The 25,695-nt window shown below is 43.5% G+C and overlaps 1 protein-coding gene across 1 annotated transcript in view; it reads left to right on the forward strand.

Annotated features, from left to right (window-relative positions):
- Positions 1–24,434, forward strand: part of LOC115146948 (neurexin-2-beta-like) — a 36,742-nt gene extending 12,308 nt beyond the window's left edge. The window contains exons 9-12 of the mRNA XM_065005047.1: positions 6,439–6,528; positions 8,430–8,758; positions 13,387–13,471; positions 21,727–24,434. Coding sequence (XP_064861119.1) covers positions 6,439–6,528; positions 8,430–8,758; positions 13,387–13,471; positions 21,727–22,547 — 1,325 coding nt within the window. The 3' untranslated portion in view covers positions 22,548–24,434. The remainder of the gene's footprint in view (positions 1–6,438; positions 6,529–8,429; positions 8,759–13,386; positions 13,472–21,726) is intronic.
- The last annotated feature ends 1,261 nt before the right edge of the window (positions 24,435–25,695 follow it).

Consider the following 25,695-nt stretch of genomic DNA (forward strand, 5'->3'; position numbering starts at 1 on the left):
TTACACAAGATGTGTAATCCAATGATGAAATGAGCCTGGAGTGAGTACATAATGTTTCCACCATGGTTTCCTACGACTATAAAGAGCTGGACATCAGAACAGCTATCACTAAACTTCTACTTCCATTAGTCAGAGGCGAAAGACATATTGATTATCACAGACCAGGCCCAAATCACCAACACTCAAAGAAAGAGGAGAGCACGCTATAGAGCCCCACAGTGGAGGTGATATAATAACCAAAAAACCTAGCGGTCAAACAGGGTACATTGTTCAAATTGTAACAACAGGGGCAGGCAAATGACAGGTCAAGGTAGGCAGGGGTCGATAATCCAGAGTAGGAGCAAAGGTACAGGACGGCAGGCATCAGGGTCAGGCAGAGTTCAGTAATCCAGAGTAGGAGCAAAGGTACAGGACGGCAGGCATCAGGGTCAGGCAGAGTTCAGTAATACAGGACGGGCATCAGGTAGGAGCAAAGGTACAGGACGGCAGGCATCAGGGTCAGGCAGAGTTCAGTAATCCAGAGTAGGAGCAAAGGTACAGGACGGCAGGCATCAGGGTCAGGCAGAGTTCAGTAATCCAGAGTAGGAGCAAAGGTACAGGACGGCAGGCATCAGGGTCAGGCAGAGTTCAGTAATCCAGAGTAGGAGCAAAGGTACAGGACGGCAGGCATCAGGGTCAGGCAGAGTTCAGTAATCCAGAGTAGGAGCAAAGGTACAGGACGGCAGGCATCAGGGTCAGGCAGAGTTCAGTAATCCAGAGTAGGAGCAAAGGTACAGGACGGCAGGCAGGCCCAGGCAGAGTTCAGTAATCCAGAGTAGGAGCAAAGGTACAGGACGGCAGGCATCAGGGTCAGGCAGAGTTCAGTAATCCAGAGTAGGAGCAAAGGTACAGGACGGCAGGCATCAGGGTCAGGCAGAGTTCAGTAATCCAGAGGTACAGGAGCAAAGGTACAGGACGGCAGGCAGGCCCAGGCAGAGTTCAGTAATCCAGAGTAGGAGCAAAGGTACAGGACGGCAGGCATCAGGGTCAGGCAGAGTTCAGTAATCCAGAGTAGGAGCAAAGGTACAGGACGGCAGGCATCAGGGTCAGGCAGACTTCAGTAATCCAGAGTAGGAGCAAAGGTACAGGACGGCAGGCAGGCCCAGGCAGAGTTCAGTAATCCAGAGTAGGAGCAAAGGTACAGGACGGCAGGCAGGCCCAGGCAGAGTTCAGTAATCCAGAGTAGGAGCAAAGGTACAGGACGGCAGGCATCAGGGTCAGGCAGAGTTCAGTAATCCAGAGTAGGAGCAAAGGTACAGGACGGCAGGCATCAGGGTCAGGCAGACTTCAGTAATCCAGAGTAGGAGCAAAGGTACAGGACGGCAGGCATCAGGGTCAGGCAGAGTTCAGTAATCCAGATAGGTGGAGCAAAGGTACAGGACGGCAGGCATCAGGGTCAGGCAGAGTTCAGTAATCCAGAGTAGGAGCAAAGGTACAGGACGGCAGGCATCAGGGTCAGGCAGAGTTCAGTAATCCAGAGTAGGAGCAAAGGTACAGGACGGCAGGCATCAGGGTCAGGCAGACTTCAGTAATCCAGAGTAGGAGCAAAGGTACAGGACGGCAGGCATCAGGGTCAGGCAGAGTTCAGTAATCCAGAGTAGGAGCTAAGGTACAGGACGGCAGGCATCAGGGTCAGGCAGAGTTCAGTAATCCAGAGTAGGAGCATAGGTACAGGACGGCAGGCATCAGGGTCAGGCAGAGTTCAGTAATCCAGAGTAGGAGCAAAGGTACAGGACGGCAGGCATCAGGGTCAGGCAGAGTTCAGTAATCCAGTTCAGTAATCCAGAGTAGGAGCAAAGGTACAGGACGGCAGGCATCAGGGTCAGGCAGACTTCAGTAATCCAGAGTAGGAGCAAAGGTACAGGACGGCAGGCATCAGGGTCAGGCAGAGTTCAGTAAATCCAGAGGTGGAGCTAAGGTACAGGACGGCAGGCATCAGGGTCAGGCAGAGTTCAGTAATCCAGAGTAGGAGCAAAGGTACAGGACGGCAGGCAGGCCCAGGCAGAGTTCAGTAATCCAGAGTAGGAGCAAAGGTACAGGACGGCAGGCAGGCCCAGGCAGAGTTCAGTAATCCAGAGTAGGAGCAAAGGTACAGGACGGCAGGCATCAGGGTCAGGCAGAGTTCAGTAATCCAGAGTAGGAGCAAAGGTACAGGACGGCAGGCATCAGGGTCAGGCAGACTTCAGTAATCCAGAGTAGGAGCAAAGGTACAGGACGGCAGGCATCAGGGTCAGGCAGAGTTCAGTAAATCCAGAGGTGGAGCTAAGGTACAGGACGGCAGGCATCAGGGTCAGGCAGAGTTCAGTAATCCAGAGTAGGAGCTAAAGTACAGGACGTCAGGCAGGCTCAGGCAGAGTTCAGTAAATCCAGAGGTGGTGCTAAGGTACAGGACGGCAGGCATCAGGGTCAGGGACAGGCAGTGAGGTCAGGCGGGCGGGTACAGGGTCAGGACAGACAAGGGTCATAAACCAGGAAGACGAGAAAAAGAAAGGCTGGGAAAAGACAGGAGCTGACAGGACAACCGCTGGTAAGCTTGACAAACAAGACGAACTGGCACAGACAGACAGAAAACACAGGTATAAATACCCAGAGGAGAAGTGGAGAAGACAGGCGACACCTGGAAGGGGTGGAGACAAGCACGAGGACAGGTGAAACAAATCAGGGCGTGACACAAATAGTTTTCCCACCATTTATTTTTCCAATAGGGTATTTTAGAAACACTTAAAATAGGGCCTGTGGTTTTGATAACCATGTATATCTCTCTCAGACTTTTTCAATATCTTCGGCTCTATTTACTCTCAGATTCGGAAATGCTTAGTAGCTTCAAATTAGACATCATGCAAAACTACAAATCCCTGCAAACTCCTGCATTTGTTCTCTAGTTGACACTTTCAAATCAAATCAAATCAAATGTGTTTTGTGTTCATCTAAAGACAGCAGAGGTTCAAACTGTAGAACCCAGATCCTACATTTGAATATAAAAATGGATTTTTACCAAAAAAGACTATGCTACATTTTATCTCTGGGACCCTCAGGATGACAAATCAGAGCAAGATTATCAAATCCAATTTTATTTGTCACAAACACATACGTCTCGTGTCAGGGCCATTGAATTGCGACTCCACTTTGGAGATAGGTTAAGGTAGGTTTTAATAGTCAAAGTGGGTACAGCATCTCCATTGCACTTCCATATAAACTCACTCAACAAGTCAGCGTATAGATCAATGTTGTTCTCTGAGGCTGACCGAAACATATCCCAGTCCGCGTGATCAAAACAAACTTAAAGCGTGGATTCCGATTGGTCAGACCAGCGTTGAATGGCTCTTGTCACTGGTACACCCTGTTTGAGTTTCTGTCTATAAGACGGTAGGAGTAAGATGGCGTCGTGGTCGGATTTGCCGAAGGGAGGGCGGGGGAGGACTTTGTATGCATCGCGGAAGTTAGAGTAGCAGTGATCAAGTGTATTGCCCGTGTGAGTGCTGCAATCAATATGCTGATAAAATTTAGCTTAGCCTTGTTCTCTAAGTTGCTTTGTTAAAATCCCCAGCTACAATAAATGCAGCCTCAGGATATATGGTTTCCAGTTTACATGGAGTCCAGTGAAGTTCCTTGAGGGCAGTTGTGGTATCTGCTTGAGGGGGTATATACACAGCTGTGACGATAACTGACGATAATTGTCTTGAGAGATATGGTCGGCATTTGATTGTAAGGAATTCTAGGTCGTGTGAGCAGAAGGACTTGAGTTCCTGTATGTTGTTATGGTTATACCATGAGTCGTTAATCATGAAGCATACACCTCCGCCCTTCTTCTTCCCAGAGAGGTGTTTATTTCTGTCAGCGCGACGCATGAAGAAACCCAGTGGCATACCAGTGGCATACCGACTCCAACCGTCTCTCTGGAAGGCAACCCTTGACATTATTTCCTCCACCTTGTTGTCTAGAGACTGGACATTGGCAAGTAGAATACTTGGAAGTGGTAGGCGGTGTGCACTCCTTTGAAGACTGACCAGGAGGCCGCTCCGTCTCCCTCTTTTGCGGCAAAGTTGTTTTGGGTTGGCCTCTGGGATTAGATCCAATGTCCTGCATGGTGGTATGAACAATGGATCTGCTTCGGGAAAGTTGTATTCCTGATCGTAATGTTGTCAAGTTGACGTCGCTCTTATATCCAATAGTTCCTCCCGACTGTATGCAATAAGACTTCATATTTCCTGGGGTAACAATGTAAATGTAACAATGTAAATGTAATACATTTTTAAAAAATACTGCATAGTTTCCTAAGGACTCGAAGCAAGGCAACCATCTTTGTCGGCGCCATCTTGCAATGGCTATTATGACTCATACTGTTGTACTCTATTCAGGCCGCATTGCGGGATACCTAACGAGACTACGTCGGAGATTGGATAAATAGTTATATTGGCGAACATGCAGTCACTGGAGAAAAAACTGGATGAGCTCCGTTCGCGACTATCCTATCAAAGTGATCTGAAGAACTGTAATATCCTATGGTTCTCTGAGTTATGGCTAAACAAGGACATGGTAAATATAAATCTAGCTGGTTTTTCTGTACATCAGCAGGACAGAACGGTGGAATCGGGGAAGCTCAAGGGAGGGGTTGGCTCACAACTGTTGAGCGATCTCAAATATTAAGGAAGTCTCAAGATTCTGCTCGCCTGAGTTAGAATACCTAACAATAAGCTGTAACCATACTATTTACCAAGATAATTTTCATATATATTTTTGTAGCTGTCTATTTACCACCAGAAACCGATGCTAGCACAAAGACCGCTCTCAACGAGCTGTAAAGGGCCGCATGCAAAAAAGGAAATGCTCACCCAGAGACGGAGCTCCTAGTGGCCGGCGACATTAATGCAGGAAAACTGAAATCTGTTTTACCTCATTTCTACCAACATATCACCTATACAACTAGAGGTAAATAAAAACTCTAGATCACCTTTGCTCTACACACAGAGACGCACACAAAGCTCTCCCTCGCCCTCCATTTGGAAAATATACCTGTAAGTGTAACTCTATCCTCCTGATTCCTGCTTACAAGAAAAAACTCAAACAGGTAGTACCAGTGGCACGCTCAATATGGAAGTGGTCAGATGAAGCAGGTGATAAGCTACATGACTGTTTCGTAGAATTGAACCATGCATGAGAGCACCAGCTGTTCCGGACTGCTGTGTGTTCCCGCTCCCCGTAGCTGATGTGAGTAAGACCTTTAAACAGGTTAACATTCACAAGGTCGCAAAGGCAGACAGATTACCAGGACAAGTGCATTCTCAACAACCATCAAGCGCTATGATGAAACTGGCTCTCATGAGGACCGCCACAGGAAAGGAAGACCCAGAGTTACCTCTGTTGCATAGGATTAGTTCATTAGAGTTAACTGTATTTTTGACCAAGAAGGAGATTGATGGAATCAGATGACCTGGCCTCCACAATCACCCGACATCAACACAATTGAGTTTGGGATGAATTGGACCGCAGAGTGAAGGAAAAGCAGCCAACAAGTGCTCAGCATATGTGGGAACTCCTTCAAGACTGTTGGAAAAGCATTCCTCATGAAGCTGGTTGAGAGAATGCCAAGAGTGTGCAAAGCTGTCATCAATGCAAGGGGTTGCTACTTTGAAGAATATAAAATATATTTTGATTTGTTTAACACTTTTTTGGTTACTACATCATTCCATAATGTGTTATTTCATAGTTTTGATGTCTTCACTTTTATTCTACAACATAGAAAATAGTTGAAATATAGAAAAACCCTTGAATGAGTAGGTGTGTCAACTTTTGACTGGTACTGTATATATTTATTTTTTCTGAGTAACTAACAGTTGATTGTAATGTCTGTGTATCACATTTTTATGCTATCATGAATCACTTTCTTCAAGAATAAGGAACCCTGCTAGGCTACTTCCCCTAACAGTAATAATCACCATAGTAATGCCCTTCCATTGAGATGATAACAACCAGAAAATCTCTTCCTGCAATTTACTTAAACTGTGTTCATGGTTCTAAAGGTGAAAATTGTGAATTGATGTTGCATGCGTTGTTTCTCCCTTGCTGATTTCTCCCAAGTACAGTTATGTCTGTTCTTCCATTTTGTTTGCATTTAAACCCTGATGCTTGGTTAAAACGTTCACAAATACACCAATCCCCACTAAATGAACCAGCTCAGAAGTTGATAAATGAAACTAAACACCATTCTAACTAGTCTGCCCTTTGTTGCTGTCCCTTTTAATAAATACCACTAAGTAAAGCACAAGTTTCTTTTAACCTGAAGCTGGGTTAAAATTGATAACTTGCTAAACGTGTTAGCCATGATGCCCTGTCTCTAACCTTGTGATCTTTCAACTTCCAGACTTTAACCTCTAATCTGTCTCTCCAAATTCTTTGAAGGGAACTTTGATAATGAGCGCCTGGCTATTGCTAGACAAAGAATCCCATACCGACTTGGTCGGGTAGTTGACGAGTGGCTACTCGACAAAGGTAAACAAAAAATGAATTCATCCATTAAACAGTTGCTAAATCCAGTTTAAATCCCTCTGTCTAATCCCTGTAAGAGGTGCAGTGCTAAGAGACAAAGGTGGCAAGCAAAGGATGAAATGCTGTTACCGACTGTATGTACAGTATAGAGATACAGATGCCAGCATGTTGGGTTCGTTTGGGACTGGACTGAAATTGACTGTGGATGGTTGTGACTATGATGGGAAACAGCCATCTCAGCCATATAACCGATAGCCATTTAGAATAACTTACCTAATGCCATCTAGTATCATGGGAGACAGTACATCTACCAGGTATCCTTTGCCATCCCCTGGGAATGCTGCACCTCTTCAGAGATTTTAAAACTATTTAACTAAATAAACCCCTGACTAACCCTCCAACAAAGTCCCTCCTAATTACTGTGTTTAATTAGACGCTGCTGATTTTATTACATTGTTACTATCTGTTTGTTGTTCTTGTGATGCGAACATCATTGCTGATAATGATCACTAACCTGCTAAACAACTGGAATAATTAGCTGGTAAAGGAACATTTCATCTAATGCTGGTGGTTCTTACAACAAGGTATTACAGTATCTCACAGTAAACCTTCCATTTAAATGAACATCCTGGTCTCTCTAAATTCTCTAAACTGGATGGTTCATGTATAGTCCACGCTGCGGTTAATTGGCAATGCTAAAAGCCCCACGCTAATGTGACCCCACTAAACACCACTATACTCTCCCTAATATACCTCCAGATGATTTCCCTGCATCTTGGCAACCATATCACAGACATGTTCAGGGACAAAGGGGCTGAGAGCCTGACAGACAGGTACATTACTGTCAGTGCAACACTGCATAGCTACGTAGTTAATCAGCAATCTCCTGATAAGGACACACATTACATGACCCTCTCTCAACATGCTGATCTCACTGAGTGATGATTTAACAGTAACAGTGCTTATTGTCAGTGCTGCTCCAGAGAAACATCACTGATTGGTCCACCAGCCTCTGACCGAGAGGATGAAGGGGAAATGCCCAGTACCTAGTTGTCCATCAATTCAAAGAAACGACTTCCTGTGTTTTATGAAGGGAAGTAATGTGCTTACACTTTCCCATGACTCTCCTTTCTCTCCATTACTCTCTGTGAACACACTGATAGCTCAATTAAATTCAAAGTATACCCACTATTGTGCCACCTTCCCCTCTTGCAAAGACTTAACCCATTTGAAAATACCCTTTGTTGACCCTATGACCAGGATCAAGCCAAGTCACGAACTCTGCTTTTAAACACTAACCAGTTGATGTACCAATTTAACATTCAAACTAACCACAGCTTACCCTCAGAGCATATTGGGCCCTTAGCTCTGTGCCAATAAGACGACTGATTAGAAATATGCAAAATAAAAACCAGACCACTTTAATTTAATTTAACATTCCAGACAAGGTGTTAACATGCCTATCACAACATTTTAACTAAGGCCCTTCTGAATCTTTAGCACAGTATAACTCATATTATAAACTGGGTGGTTCACACCCTGAATGCTGATTGGCTGACAGCCGTGGTATATCAGACCATATACCACGGGTATGACAAAACATTTATTTTTACTGCTCTAATCACATTGGTAACCAGTTTATAGTAGCAATAAGGCACCTCATGGGTTTATGGTACAGTATATGGCCAATATACCATGACTAAGGGCTGTATCCAGGCACACCGCTTTGCGTCGTACCTAAGAACAGCCCTTAGCTGTGGAATATTGGCCATATACTACACCCTTATTGGCCTTATTGCTTAAATGTAATTGGATGTCTGCCTGTTTGTGTCTGTCTCTCTCTCTCCACTTCTATCTCTTTCTTTCTCTATCTCTCTTTCTCCTCTTCCTTTACCACACTATAGGACGACAGCTGACCATCTTCAACAGCCAAGCAGCGATAAAGATCGGGGGTCAGGATAAGGGCCGGCCGTTCCAGGGCCAGATCTCTGGTCTCTACTATAACGGCCTGCAGGTGCTTAAGCTGGCGGCAGAGAGTGACCCCAGTGTCCAGGCTGAGGGGAACCTGAGGCTGGTGGGAGACTCACTGTCAGTGCTGACCACTGAGACCACCTCCACCACCCCACTGGCTGTCTCCGACATGTCCACCACCATCATGGAGACCACCACCACCATGGCCACCACCACCACCCGCAGGCAACGCTCCCCCAGCATGAGGGAGAGCATCTCCCAGGTCAGAGGGAGGGCCGAGTGGGAGCTTGTGAGCAGGGCAGGGTACTAGGGCCATGTTGAACATTATTAGTGACCAATGGTGCAAGAGGTGATGTAATGATGGCTAATGACTCAGACTAGCCATTTTATCAGTATGTTAACAGTCCCCCATTCAGTAATCCTGGCTTTAACATTGGAACTGTACGGTCTTCTCCTAATGCTAGAGGTGATTCTGACAGGACTGTGGGTGAGCTAGTTTGAGGGATAAACAATAGGCCGACAGCATAAGTAACCATTTAGATGGGAGAGTTCTGTGAAGATACTCCACCAGACAGATAGACAGACAAACTGTGTGTCCTTTCCCAGGAGGTTGGCTGCGTGAGACAGACGCTCCATCTACATAAAAGCTCAACAGGCAGACAAATCAGAGAGCAGTACAAAAATGACCCTTCAAGAACACTTTCACAGGAACAATCTCCATGTCTCTCAACATTTTCAACATAACCATGCTGCTTGCCTCTGCCAATAAGAGGCAGTAATTACTCATTAAAACCAAGAGATTTTCAATAAGGGAACACAGACAAAGCACTGGACCTAGACATGATTTTGAACATAAGTTAGCTCTCTATTCAACATGTTTTTCCAATTGCTGGTTTGTTAAACTATCATTCCAAGGTGAAATATGGGCTGCTCTCTCTGATGGGGAAATGCATTCACTTCCATTTGTCTGTTTTGTATTGTGCCTTTAAATATCGTGGTAACAGTGCACAGCAGTTACACAACTAGCAGACCCTGTGGAAGTCAACTCCCTCAGAGATGTGATGCTTCTCTTTCTTTTCTAAATCCCCAAAAAGCTAGATTTACAGGGATTTTAGTAGATGAAGCTACAACATTTTTCTACACTGACTATTATTAGTCCGCCCCTGGGCACATAGATCCACAGAGATTGACAATTTACCACGTTCAGTGTAAATTGTCAAGAGACCACCATCCTCTGTTCCCCCATTCCTTGGAATAAACCTTATATGCTCAGCCTTCGACTTTGTTCATCAAGAGATGAAGGAAGGTCACGCTCAATAACAATTTATGCCAATCACGACTAAACTGCCTATTTCCATATCCAGCGATCCGGTAGTCATTTGCATGAATGTTGATGAACCTAAATTCAACCCCACGTAGAACCTTTAAGTAGCTTTAATCCAGTCTTGCCGAATGTAAATAGCCCTAGGGAGACCAGGAAAGCCTTTACAGAGAGACTGTTATTAGGCTCCCATCAGAATGAGGCTAACTACCACGCTTGCCCTCTCAACACATGAAACCATAAGTTACGTTCATGAGCTATCTGAATATTTAAATCGACATCAGTCACATGGAAAGAGAGGTTATCAAAATATGAAACAGTACATGACTGTTTATCATGTTTTTCTCTAACACTCTGAATAGGAGAGACAAACACCTGTGTAATCACTTGGCAATCCTCTCCCCTCTGTTGTGGTTAGGGTGTATCCTCCATCCTGTACTCTGTAGGGTTAAGACAATCCTCTCCCCTCTGTTGTGGTTAGGGTGTATCCTCCATCCTGTACTCTGTAGGGTTAAGACAATCCTCTCCCTCTGTTAGGGTTAAGACAATCCTCTCCCCCCCTCTGTTGTGGTTAGGTGTATCCTCCATCCTGTACATCCTGTAGGGTTAAGACAATCCTCTCCCCTCTGTTGTGGTTAGGGTGTATCCTCCATCCTGTACTCTGTAGGGTTAAGACAATCCTCTCCCCTCTGTTGTGGTTAGGGTGTATCCTCCATCCTGTACTCCGTAGGGTTAAGACAATCCTCTCCCCTCTGTTGTGGTTAGGGTGTATCCTCCCCCTGTTGTGGACAATCCTCTCCCCTCTGTTGTGGTTAGGGTGTATCCTCCATCCTGTACTCTTTGTTGTGGTTAGGTGTCCATCCTGGGTTAAGACAATCCTCTCCCCTCTGTTGTGGTTAGGGTGTATCCTCCATCCTGTACTCTGTAGGGTTAAGACAATCCTCTCCCCTCTGTTGTGGTTAGAGTGTATCCTCCATCCTGTACTCTGTAGGGTTAAGACAATCCTCTCCCCTCTGTTGTGGTTAGGGTGTATCCTCCATCCTGTACTCTGTAGGGTTAAGACAATCCTCTCCCCTCTGTTGTGGTTAGGGTGTATCCTCCATCCTGTACTCTGTAGGGTTAAGACAATCCTCTCCCCTCTGTTGTGGTTAGGGTGTATCCTCTCCCCTCTGTTGTGGTTAGGGTGTATCCTCCATCCTGTACTCTGTAGGGTTAAGACAATCCTCTCCCCTCTGTTGTGGTTAGGTGTATCCTCCATCCCTCCGTAGGGTTAAGACAATCCCTCCCCTCTGTTGTGGTTAGGGTGTATCCTCCATCCTGTACTCTGTAGGGTTAAGACAATCCTCTCCCCTCTGTTGTGGTTAGGGTGTATCCTCTCCCCTTTGTTGTGGTTAGGGTGTATCCTCCATCCTGTACTCTGTAGGGTTAAGACAATCCTCTCCCCTCTGTTGTGGTTAGGGTGTATCCTCCATCCTCCCTAAGACAATCCTCTCCCCTCTGTTGTGGTTAGGTGTATCCTCCATCCTGTACTCTGTAGGGTTAAGACAATCCTCTCCCCTCTGTATCCTCCATTGTGGTTAAGACAATCCTCTCCCCTCTGTTGTGGTTAGGGTGTATCCTCCATCCTGTACTCTGTAGGGTTAAGACAATCCTCTCCCCTCTGTTGTGGTTAGGGTGTATCCTCCATCCTGTACTCTGTAGGGTTAAGACAATCCTCTCCCCTCTGTTGTGGTTAGAGTGTATCCTCCATCCTGTACTCTGTAGGGTTAAGACAATCCTCTCCCCTCTGTTGTGGTTAGAGTGTATCCTCCATCCTGTACTCTGTAGGGTTAAGACAATCCTCTCCCCTCTGTTGTGGTTAGGGTGTATCCTCCATCCTGTACTCTGTAGGGTTAAGACAATCCTCTCCCCTCTGTTGTGGTTAGAGTGTATCCTCCATCCTGTACTCTGTAGGGTTAAGACAATCCTCTCCCCTCTGTTGTGGTTAGTGTATCCTCCATCCTGGTGTATCCTCCATCCTGTACTCTGTAGGGTTAAGACAATCCTCTCCCCTCTGTTGTGGTTAGGGTGTATCCTCCATCCTGTACTCTGTAGGGTTAAGACAATCCTCTCCCCTCTGTTGTGGTTAGAGTGTATCCTCCATCCTGTACTCTGTAGGGTTAAGACAGCAGGACTCCTATGGGCCGTGTTACAGAACAACGCGGTCAACTACCTCTGTACCATTAGACGACAGTGGTGGAATATGCAATGCTGTATTTATTTCTCAGGTAGTGCTTTTCCTTTTAAGGTGATTTGTCTCCGGGCTGAACATCAGTTATGGTGTCATGTCATACATTTCCAAAACAAACCAAGTTAATAAAACCTCCAATGCATTGCTCCATAAACAATAAACATGTCTCATGGAACTCCCGGCGTTGCATATACAAACACAGGGAGGAGGTACTAATTGCGTTATGAATGCAGTCAGGCAGATCTAATAACAGCACAACAGCATATTTTAAATAGAGACTCAAAATGCCGCAACGGTGCTGTGTGGATTAGAGAGCAAGACACAAGTGCCAAACAAGACAACTCTTTAATTGTCCTACCGTTTCAAACGGCAAACCAATTTGTTCTCATCGCAGTTACTGAAGGTTTATTGAGAACAAAAAATAGCGTTGAAACACTTTAAAACACTAACTATGGACCCAAATGTCTTAAAAGCACATTTGCTGGATGATTGTACTCTGTAATAGCTATGGCCCAGCAAGCATGTCTAGGTCCGGACACATTCCATGTGTCTGTCTGTAAATACATTGATATGGTGCGGCGGGCTAAAGGCTCCTTCCTCCAGCTGAATAAGTTGGTAATAGGCCTGTCCATATGATATTGAAGGAGAAACATTGATGTCAATCATGGCCTAACTGCTTACTTCCCTGTCTATGTAAATCGAGATCATTAGCATAGATTTACATAGACTAGATTTATCAAGCCCCGGTTGAATTTCATTGATCTTTCTGAAGGTCATAATGCCAGACAGCTTTAGGTTTTGGCTACACCTAGTGGTTGCTTGTAGTAACTACATTATTTGAAAAGCGCTCCGGGCAGGCCAATGAATAATGTACTGTATGTGAGAGCTGTCAAATAGCGATGTCTCATACCCAACCTGTGTGGATATGATTTATCATGAGTTGGTTGTGACTTGACATGTGAGGACCAAGTGATGCATTAATGTAATCTGGTCAAACTATGTGATATTTATATAGCTTCTGTAGTCCAGGATATTGTTGAATGCATACATTTACGCACAATCATTGCATCATGGATCTAACCCTGTGAAATTGAATCCATGCCTATAATGGATTTTTATTATACTACTGATCTGGTGGAAACAGCAATGGCTGCAATACTCCAGACTAGCTGTTTTAGAATGATCAATTAATGAAGTTTCATTTCAAGTTTATTTTTTTGGAACACCTTTGTATTATTGTTTTATTCATGTCTGACATTGACAACTAAGGGTTTTAAAGATCCTGGTAAAAGGGAGTATCGATCACAAAGCCACCAACGTTGTGTCCTCTTCTCCTCAGTCTCAGAACTCGGATGACATCTTGGTGGCGTCTGCTGAGTGTCCCAGTGATGACGAGGATCTGGAGGAGTGTGAGCCTGGAACAGGTGAGTCTGTCTGTCAGCCCTGGCCTGGTGTCATATCAAGGCCCAGGAGGGACCGGGAGGAAGCAGGAGCTCCCCTACTCTACCGGGTGTCTTCCTACACTAGGGACCAGTAGGCTCATTTTAACCAGCTCATGGATACATCTAGCTAGCCTTATTATCGCTACTTTTAAGTTTGCTATTTTGTCTGTTCTCATCGCTAGTCTTTTCCTCAACTACTAACTCTGCTCTGAACTCGCTGTTAGGATAGATTTCATTACTGCCACTAGCTAGCAAGGATCTTATTTGAAGATTATACAATCTCTTTCTACCCTTTGTGTCCACTCCCCTAAACAAAATAAACAAACAACTGGGGGAAACAGCTGGGTCATCCTTGAATTGCAGTGGTAAATTGGGTCTATGTCATGCATTTCAGGATTCCATTGATCATTTGGTGTCTGAATCCTGAATGTCACTTGGGGTTAGTCAATTTAAATCATATCCGTTTCGTCAATCTTTAAGGTTTGATGACCTTAGATTTGAGCATGTATGGCCTCCATTTCAGAAAATGTACGTATAATTGGTGTTACCATCAGTGGTGCTATCATCAGTGGTGCTACCATCAGTGGTGTTGCCATCAGTGGTGCTGCCATCAGTGGTGCTACCATCAGTGGTGCTGCCATCAGTGGTGCTGCCATCAGTGGTGCTGCCATCAGTGGTGCTGCCATCAGTGGTGCTGCCATCAGTGGTGCTGCCATCAGTGGTGGAGCTATCATCAGTGGTGCTGCCATCAGTGGTGCTGCCATCAGTGGTGCTGCCATCAGTGGTGCTGCCATCAGTGGTGTTGCCATCAGTGGTGTTACCATCAGTGGTGTTGCCATCAGTGGGGCTGCCATTAGTGGTGTTGCCATCTGTGGTGCTATCATCAGTGGTGCTACCATCAGTGGTGCCACCATCAGTGGTGTTACCATCAGTGGTGTTACCATCAGTGGTGTTGCCATTAGTGGTGTTGCCATCAGTGGTGTTACCATCAGTGGTGCTGCCATCAGTGGTGTTGCCATCAGTGGTGTTACCATCAGTGGTGTTACCATCAGTGGTGTTGCCATCAGTGGTGCTGCCATCAGTGGTGTTACCATCAGTGGTGCTACCATCAGTGGTGCTACCATCAGTGGTGCTACCATCAGTGGTGCTGCCATCAGTGGTGCTGCCATCAATGGTGCTGCCATCAGTGGTGTCGCCATCAGTGGTGTCGCCATCAGTGGTGTCACCATCAGTGGTGTCACCATCAGTGGTGCTACCATCAGTGGTGTTACAATCAGTGGTGCTACCATCAGTGGTGTTACCATCAGTGGTGCTACCATCAGTGGTGTTACCATCAGTGGTGCTACCATCAGTGGTGTTACCATCAGTGGTGTTACCATCAGTGGTGTTACCATCAGTGGTGCTACCATCAGTGGTGTTACCATCAGTGGTGCTACCATCAGTGGTGTTACCATCAGTGGTGCTACCATCAGTGGTGTTACCATCAGTGGTGCTACCATCAGTGGTGTTACCATCAGTGGTGCTGCCATCAGTGGTGCTACCATCAGTGGTGTTACATTCAGTGGTGCTACCATCAGGTGTTACATTGGTGCTACCATCAGTGGTGTTACCATCATTGGTGTTACTACTCCTACTGGTGGTACAATGTTATCATAATGGTAAAAACAAATAATAAATATGATTAAGTCATTTAATCAACCATTATTAGTTGATTTAGAATGGAAAGATGTACCCAAATACATGGAAATAAATCAGAATCTAGAAAAATGTAGTAATTCCTTTCCAAATGCCATGCTCAAATGTTACCATAATTCAATAACGACCTAGCTGGGACCTTCAATGTATAGCTGGTTGGCAGAGGCAGTGCTCATATCCATCTCATAGAAGGCTCTGACCCTGGTGTGTGTGGATGACTTATCTTCATATTCACTGCTGTCGTGGACATTTCCTGTATTACTAAATAAGGAGAGTTACAAACCACACACCAGTCAGAGTTATACATAAACTTCACATATTAATTAAATGAGCTTCACCATAGCCCTGTGACTCTCAGATCAATTCAGTGTCTATAAATGAATTCTCAAATAAGTGTTTTTTACTATATTAGACAAATTACAAAAATAGTCAAACATTTCCTACATTTTGTATGCCAGATTCCCAGAACATTCCTTTATCAAAAGAATTCACGTGTTTAATTATAACTCAGAAAATAAAAACTCATTCCATGTGCGTGCGTGCCCCTTTAAGACACTTTGGACTAAAACAAATTAACCACTCACTCATGATTTTTTTTTTAAACAAATCAAAGCTAGTATTTTAAAAACACCAACAAATAGTCGCAACAAATGTTTTGTGTGTGTGTGTTTGCAAACCTTAATGTAAAAACACACAAAAACTTGCATACTTTAGATAACTTCCATCCGTCCCGGAAGAAAGAATCCTACTCAAACACATCAGATAATACAATGTTTAATTAAGTCAAATCAACACCTAAAATAAACAGTAAACAAATAAACAAACCCATAACCCCTTTAATCAGCAATCTAATAATTTCAACCTGTTGATCTAAATTTAGTAAAAACTATCCAGATTTTTTAACAAATCTAAAAAAATTCAAAAGTTGGCATAAAAATCAAAACTAACTTTTTTTCCACTCATATCCACAATGTTTTAATTCCCCAAAGGTCAATACTGTTCCGCTCGTACATTAATGATCTTCCTTCTGTCTTTACAGGGTCTGAAGTTCCAATGTATGCAGATGATACAGTGATAAATGCATGCAAAGAACAACCAACAAACTTCACAAGAACACACTAGTATAATGGTTCAGATGACAAACTTACTCAGAGACTCATGTTTGCATCTCAATAAAAAAAACACAGTCTGCATGTTTCTCACAAAGAAAACAACTGATGCACCTGAGACAGATATCTATGTATCAGGGGAAAAGCTCCCAGTGGGATCTGATGTTAAGTATCAAGGCATCTTACATGATTCCAACCTCTCTTTTAAAAAGCAAATAAAAAAGGAACTCAAATAACCAAACTCAACCTCGCTAATTTCCCAAAACATATGCAATTGTTTTGACTGTAGAGGTAACAAAACTATAATTAAAATCTATGATACTCCCCCACTTAACATACTACCTACCTCACTAGTTTGGCACAAGCTTGCTCTTCAACATTAATACCCATTCAGTCTTCTGCAAACAGGCTCTCAAAGTACTTGTTAGGAAACCCAATAGCTATAGAAAGCATAAGCTCCTGAGTTGGAAAAAATCTTATGCAATACACTGACGCCTATCTTGTATTCAAGATTTTAAATGTCCAGGCTTCCCCCTCTACTCAGTACTTTTATTGAACAGAAAACCCAAACCTTATTGCAACAGATCCACAAGATCCGCCATGAGAAATGACTGTATAGTTCCTTTAAAGAAAAGTACCTTTAGTCAATCTGCTTTCAGTGTGAGAGTTTCCCATGTCTGGAATACCCTGCCATGAGACACACACAACTGTGATTAATGATGCACTGTCCCTGTGAAAATAAAAACTACTCAAACTGCAATCAACTTTAATGATCTGACATTGTTCCACGTAATGGAAACAGATTATAATGTTAGACTACATGAACATTCCTGCTCAAATTCACTGGTGTTAACTAAACAATCAAACCAAGAATCAATAACCATCAGAATACATTATCACAATGTTTCCTTACTCACACCTGAATCACTTTCAGCTCAACATATCCTATTTCTTTTTCCAGTGGGCAAAAATATAACCCCTCTCATTTCAACGTTTTTCCTTACCTCTATCGTAAGATTAAAACCAAACTTTACAACTTTCTCTTCTCTTTCCTCTTCCCACTTATGAAATGTCCAAGACTATAAAAATAACACGCACAGCGCCAAATTTAGAACATATGTCATTCGATCCATAAGAATGAAAAACATTTCGGTGGCCACCACTCTATCGCCTTTATCTCTCCGCTACTATTTAGAATTTCTTTAATTTAGGTAACTGTCTCCTCTATTGATATAGTCATTTAAATACGACTCAATTCTCAATACATTATTCCAGCAGGTTATTTAGTGAACAGACATCGTCTTGCATCAAAATTCGCTTCGCTATTATTTTGAATGAATTAGTCTATCAATTTAACATAAACAATCTATTAAAAAGTTACATTTATCCCTTCTTTCAATTTGAACCAAACAAGCTATTAAAACGTTCAGTTTATATCTTATACAAACACTAGCGAGCGTATCTTTCCAGGCAAAACATACAAATAGTTTAATTACAATCAAAAACTCAGATTTTAGTCAGAGCATTGGCTGGGAACCGAACCCGGGTCTCGAGCTTAGAGACTATTTAACCACTGAACCACCAATGCTATGTGAATGACTAAGACTCTCCCCAAAGAAACCCACTTTACAATTGTCTGTATCTGTAAAATCAAGACACGTCACTATCGAGACAATTCCCAGAAAAATAGCCCTAGTTTAAAGGTCCAAGCGTTACTTCGGCTATGATTCTCACATGCCAAAAGAATAGATTAGCAATCAAAGAATAAAATCGACATTTATAGACTAGGAAACAGATCTTGCGCCTTTTAATAAAATTAGATTATGTTTACTCATGCAACGTATTTCAATGACTTTACTAGATCACATTAATCACGCAATGATAATTAGTTTGATGGAAAACCATAGGCTTTGTACGACATTATGAATTACGTCGAGATTCCCTCTTAATTCTCTCTAACTTTATGGAAAACAGTTTATTCAATAAATCCCGCAACTCCTCTCATACTGGGAAGAAAAGAAGAAAAAAAATTCAGACCTTAAGGGCAGTTTTATTTCAAATGTTGTACCCAGACGGAGATAATCCAATAAGCGTTTTATAGTTCTATCGTTAGGGTAAAATAACCAAAAGTGGACACACTCTAATCAGTTTCTAGAGCTCAATTTCCCAGATTTTGTAGACTAGTTTAATAGTGCTTAAAAACCTCATCTTTATCAAATTATCCATTAAAGATACCAACTCAAAACCTACGAATGGGTGATTTAAATTTTATATAGTTATATTCTCAGCATTACTTTATCAAATCTCTAGTAATTGATTATACACACATCCAATTTATCATATTTTCAAATATTCACAGAATCCTAAGAAAATCTTAGGTACTCACACAGAACGTCAAGGATCACCCACACAGGATTGGTCAGATGTTCACACAGAACTTCAAGGATCACCCACACAGGATTGGTCAGATGTTCACACAGAACTTCAAGGATCACCCACACAGGATTGGTCAGATGTTCACACAGAACTTCAAGGATCACCCACACAGGATTGGTCAGATGTTCACACAGAACTTCAAGGATCACCCACACAGGATTGGTCAGATGTTCACACAGAAATGGTCAGATGTTCACACAGAACATCAGAACATAATTAAAAGGTTACCCACACAGAGTCAACCTACCCCGCTCACACAGAACGCTCCTACAAATATTACCTAGTGATCCCATAACAAAATACTCACACAGAGTAACCCAGGGCATACCTGGCTAGCACATTTAAAATGATTGGAATTCACCACCTCTGAGAGTCACTTAGACAGTCACACAGACACCTCCAGAATGAGGTCCTTCTTCCAATAGGGCTTCACCAAGTACCGTGTTTCACACAGAACACACAGTCACCCTGGCCCCTCACCCCCACAGACCTCACCAATCCCCACTGTGATCAATTCAGTGCCGGGATGGCTCTAAGTCGCCCGCAACCGACCAAGAGCAGAGTATTCTGCAACTGAGATCTTTTATAGCAAAGATCCACCCCTCTCAACTCACAATGACGAACCACAGATCTTAGGAACTTCACAAAGTGCCTTTTACTTGAAAGAGGAGTATCCCATAGCCAGATAGCATTAGCTATCAATTATTGTTCAGTTTGGTCTCCTAAACCAAGATTGTAATCTCGTTCCTGGTACTTCTTAGTACCAAAACATTACCTCATCCAATGGCATATATCAATTGTCAATTCTAGATACTCCCATCTCAAATACACCCCCTCCTGGATATACTCACAGAGGGGAGTGACTGGCACACAGACATTGTGGAGCCCTTCACACGGTTTAACTGATACATTGGAAGACACTGTTCAATTCTGACTTCTCCCTTTCTGATATTCTGCATATTACCAGACAGATAAAAGACAATCCTGACCTCTCCCCTCTCTGGGTCCCAAGTGACTTTTCCCACATAAGCATATTTATGAAAGTAGATAAAACATGTTATTTATCAATGTTACCTAACTAATTCTGATTCTGCTACGACACTGCCTCTGGCTCCATATGTCTCTACTAGGGTTACTCATGAAATGTAGTACATGTTCCAAATGCAGAAAGGGTTGTTTTTTCTTACTTCAGTTTGTAATAACAGGCATTCTTGTTTTCATGAAAATGTTTCAAATATTTCAGAAGCGACATTAGATCATGACAGACCGGTCAGCCTTCATTGTCCCCAGTTTGTTCTGTAGGATGTCCTGTAGGATGTCCTGTAGGATGTCCTGTAGGATGTTCTGTCGGATGTTCTGTAGGATGTCCTGTAGGATGTTCTGTAGGATGTCCTGTAGGATGTTCTGTAGGATGTCCTGTAGGATGTTCTGTAGGATGTTCTGTAGGATGTCCTGTAGGATGTAGGATGTTCTGTAGGATGTTCTGTAGGATGTCCTGTAGGATATCACAGATTATCCCGATAAACAGACATTGTCATGATCCCTCTCTCTCCACGTCTCCTCTTGCCCCTCCCTTTACTAACAACACTGTCAGTAGAGTTAGGTGAATTAGGGCCTCATTTATTTATTTCAATTGACTGATTTCCATATATGAACTGTAACTGAAATTGTTGCATGTTGTGGTAATATTTCTGTTCAGTATATATATATATCAGCTTTATTGAATTTCTTCATTGTTTTCCTGACCTTGATATTTTTACAGCTTTGTTCCCTAATACATGAAGTGCCTTTGTTATTGGTTATATTATAACTGAAACTCCTGCTATGAGAGGTTAAATACTTACAAGAAAGGCTTGATGTGGGTTTACAAACATGAAAGATGTTCAACCTTAGTACTCTAACAAATGTTGTCACTCACATGGAAACAACCGCCTAAAACTGCAAATAAAACTCATTCTGATTTGATGTTCATATAAAGAAATCAGTTAATTGAAATAAATTCATTAGGCCCTAATCTATGGATTTCACATAACTGGGCAAGGGCACAGCCAGGGGTAGACCTGAGTGGGCATAGGCCCACCCACTTGGAGGCCTGGGACGGCATAGGCCCACCCACTTGGAGGCCTGGGACGGCATAGGCCCACCCACTTGGAGGCCTGGGACGGCATAGGCCCACCCACTTGGAGGCCTGGGACGGCATAGGCCCACCCACTTGGAGGCCTGGGACGGCATAGGCCCACCCACTTGGAGGCCTGGGACGGCATAGGCCCACCCACTTGGAGGCCTGGGACGGCATAGGCCCACCCACTTGGAGGCCTGGGACGGCATAGGCCCACCCACTTGGAGGCCTGGGACGGCATAGGCCCACCCACTTGGAGGCCTGGGACGGCATAGGCCCACCCACTTGGAGGCCTGGGACGGCATAGGCCCACCCACTTGGAGGCCTGGGACGGCATAGGCCCACCCACTTGGAGGCCTGGGACGGCATAGGCCCACCCACTTGGGAGCCAGGCCCATCCTGTGGCTGCGTCCTTGCACATTCATGTGAAATCCATAGATTAGGGCCTAATGAATTTATTTCAGTTGACTGATTTCCTTATATGAACTGTAACTCAGTAAAATCTTTGAAATTGTTGCATGTTGCGTTAATATTTCTGTTCAGTATATATATATCAGCTTTATTACATTTTTTTTGTCTTCATGCAAAAATCACAGGGCAATATGTTGATGTGCGTAAGTGATTTGATGTATTTTTTGATAAAGAGAAGTCCAGAAATATGAACCAAGCAAATCCATATGGATGATAATACTGTATAATTAAATATCTTCCATATTAATTATCTTGACCCTACAGGGCGCAATATTACATTATTTAGAACATTCTAAACACTCATTGTGTTTGTAATATAAGGAACACAATTGTTCATTAGTGGTGTCTGGGGTCTCGTAATGCTCCTCTAATGTGTGCTCCTCCTATCTCCTCTGTTTATTTTCTAGGAGGTGAATTAGTGTTGCCTATAATAACAGTGGATTCCCTTGAGCCCCCATCCATCGCCACCCGTCACCCTGCTTTCCCCCCTCCTCCCACCTCCCTGTCCCCACTTGAGACCACCAAAGAGTCCCTGATGCTGTCCAACCCTCACCCTCCCTGCCCCTCGGACCAGGAGGACTGCGGTGACCCTGTGGAGGTCTCAGCCTTTGGTTCGGGGGAGTTGACGGAATCAGATGACGAGGACTTTTACAAAAACTCCCCCCTGGTCACTGACAGGACAGTCCTGCCTCCTCCTCCCCCCGCCGCTGGTGAGGGCCGGGCCCAGAAACCCCATAATCCCCGCCCCCCTCCTTCTGCTCCCACCACCAACCCTGACCAGCTCCACATCCCCGCGGGCAAAATGAACACCCGTGACCAGGTGCTTCTGCCCCCCGTCCCTCCATCATCTCGGAATACACCAGGACTAACCTACCCCCCCAATTTCCCCCATGTGCCCACAGCCGACCCTACAGCCCCTGGTGAGAAGATCATATATCCCGGCCTGGTGGATAGGATCGGGGAGTCCAGTAGCACCACAGGGATGGTGGTTGGTATTGTGGCAGCTGCTGCCCTCTGCATTCTCATCCTCCTCTACGCCATGTACAAGTACCGCAACCGTGACGAGAGCTCCTACCGGACGGACCAAGGACACAGCTTCATCAACAACCCAGTTGCTGAGGTCAACGGGGCCATGGTCAAGCTAGAGAAGACACCAAGTATAACGTCTACAGTAGCCAAGGCTGTCACCAAGGGCAACAAGAACAAACAAAAAGAGTATTACGTCTGAGAGAGGGAAGAAGAGAGAAGGAGAGCAAGAGAGAGATAGGCTAGAGGAAAATCATGGAAAGGGGGTTCTCCCAATTAAAATTCCACATTATCCACTAGATAAACATCCAAAGTTTAGGGGGTAATTGTTACATTTGTGCCACAAAACTAACAAAAAAAACAACTTGCCATCAGTATTTTCACAGTTCCAGGTCAATTATATATTTTTAATTTCTATCACATACCAAGTACTGTATTGGTTAACATACAATTTCTTATTGGATTAGAAGCCTATCCATTTGCTGTCTTTGTATATAGCACCCCACCTATCAACTGTATGGTTATGGTTCACGGTGAAAACTAAGCTGAGACCATTGTACTATAGAAACAGATTTGCATGAATGTCAGTTCTCAAGAATCTCAAGTCTCTCTGTCTTCTAATAACGTCAGAGGTATCGGTGTGTACCGATTGGTCATTATGGTAAATAACAACAGAGCAACCCAATAGCGTTTACTAGAATAAACAAAAGCCATACCCATACTTGGAGACTGAGTGACCCACCTTCTCAGCAGACTAGTCTACCCCATTGTGTGTTAGCCCGTGTTAACAACTTTCCACTCAGTCTATCTCTCTGGTTGTCCATGGTGAAATGTTGATGGTTGAATATCATTGAACCATGTTTTAAGCATAATTATGTATTTCTTTCCACGTGGAAAATACAGGTTTTCAAAAGTAATATACAATTCACAGCTTAATTTAGCCAACAACCCCTCTATCTGGATGAATGAGATGAGCCATATTCTCTCATCTCTGTGTGAGGAGAGATCTACAGAGATCTACAGTGTGTCATTCCATCCAGGAGGAAGTTCCTCAAAATGCTACTGTAGCAAAGACATTGCTCTGTAAACATTTTTGTATGTAAAGACGTCTTGGGATTGAAAAAGCTTTGCTCGTTTGTTCTCTGGAGTACATAGACTAACAGACATGAAAAATACACTTCATGTGAGAGATGTTCTGCCTCCACGGTTACCACTGTCAACACTCCAGCCAGATCCCCCATGAGGAGAAGTAGAGAGTGAATATGAAAGGGAGCTTCAGGACACAGATTCACTTTTGAATAACTTTTTCTAGTGGTTCCTGGGGAGGGGGAGATGCCCAACCTTGTGTCAAGAGGCTGGCTTTCCCTTCCTTCTTCAATATTGACACAAAAACTGGAAAGGCACAAACAGTAGAAACATATCTTTGAGAGATAAACAAGTGTTTCCTTAGAAAGCAAACTGAACATGTATTCTGGTTTTTATATCCATGAATAAAATACTATTCTGTGAGACACATTATTGAAGGTTTGTGAATTGTATAGCTATTTCTCAGATATTTCGGTGTTTCTCTTGTTAGCATTCCTCTTTAACAAAATAAGGAGTTCAGTTGTTTATGTTGCCTTTTACAATCAGATACAGATTTGTCTATGATGAGACAACATTGTCTGACTGCAGAAACCCATATTCAGCATTTTCTTTTTCAATGTTGAATGGCATTACATTTCCGTTAAGGACTGGTTAGTGATGGTATGTAAACGTTTCAAGAGAAAACACAACGGATGATGTGTACTTTGTTTTTTCTTGGTTCTTCATGTACATTGAAAAACATGTCTCTCTTTGTCTGTCGTGTTGACATTCTCTCCGTTGTATTATGTTAATATTTTCCATTTCTGGGATTTCCTCTTATTCTTTTATGAAGTGCCATTTAACACTGCTCCAGAGTATATTCCTGTCCTCACTCAATGATATTGTAAAGTGTTACTGTGAAATGAATCTTAATATGTGTACAGTACATTGACAGATGGGAAATACACTTGGTAATATACTTTGTATACTCCTGTGTTGTGTGGCTTTTTTATGGGTACAAATGCCTTATCAAATGAATCGGTCACACTACTACACCTAGCCACCATAATGACAGCATAAACAGGACTTGACATCTTCAGGGTTGTAGCTTCCAATGACACGCACATTCATTTAGTGGTAGGTAATGCATAGCTAGGTAGCTAATATACAGGTGCCCAAATTTGACTTGTCAGCGTATATCATTTTCCCCTATTCATCTAAGGCAAAAAGTCCATATTGGTTTCCCCTTTAGTTGTTAGTTACAGTGGGGCAAAAAAGTATTAAGTCAGCCACCAATTGTGCAAGTTCTCCAACTTAAAAAGATGAGATAGGCCTGTAATTTTCATCATAGCTACACTTCAACTATGACAGACATAATTAGAAAAAAAATCCAGAAAATCACATTGTAGGATTTTTAATGAATTTATTTGCAAATTATGGTGGAAAATAAGTATTTGGTCACCTACAAACAAACAAGATTTCTGGCTCTCCCAGACCTGTAACTTCTTATTTAAGAGGCTCCTCTGTCCTCCTCTCGTTACCTGTATTAATGGCACCTGTTTGAAGTTGTTATCAGTATAAAAGACACCTGTCCACAACCTCAAACTGTCACACTCCAAACTCCACTATGGCCAAGACCAAAGAGCTGTCAAAGGACACCAGAAACAAAATTGTAGACCTGCACCAGGCTGGGAAGACTGAATCTGCAATAGGTAAGCAGCTTGGTTTGAAGAAATCAACTGTGGGAGCAATTATTAGGAAATGGAAGACATGCAAGACCACTGATAATCTCCTTCGATCTGGGGTTCCACGTAAGATCTCACCCCGTGGGGTCAAAATGATCACAAGAACAGTGAGCAAAAATCCCAGAACCACACGGGGGGACCTAGTGAATGACCTGCAGAGAGCTGGGACCAAAGTAACAAAGCCTACCATCAGTAACACACTACGCCGCCAGGGACTCAAATCCTGCAGTTCCAGACGTGTCCCCCTGCTTAAGCCAGTACATGTCCAGGCCGTCTGAAGTTTGCTAGAGAGCATTTGGATGCTCCAGAAGTAGATTGGGAGAATGTCATATGGTCAGATGAAACCAAAATATAACTTTTTTGTAAAACTCAAATCGTTGTGTTTGTAGGACAAAGAATGCTGAGTTTTATCCAAAGAACACCATACCTACTGTGAAGCATGGGGTGGAAACATCATGCTTTGGGGCTGTTTTTCTGCAAAGGGACCAGGACGACTGATCCGTGTAAAGGAAAGAATGAATGGGGCCATGTATCGTGAGA

This window comes from Oncorhynchus nerka, linkage group LG19, assembly GCF_034236695.1.
Source record: "Oncorhynchus nerka isolate Pitt River linkage group LG19, Oner_Uvic_2.0, whole genome shotgun sequence".
Taxonomy (NCBI): domain Eukaryota; kingdom Metazoa; phylum Chordata; class Actinopteri; order Salmoniformes; family Salmonidae; genus Oncorhynchus; species Oncorhynchus nerka.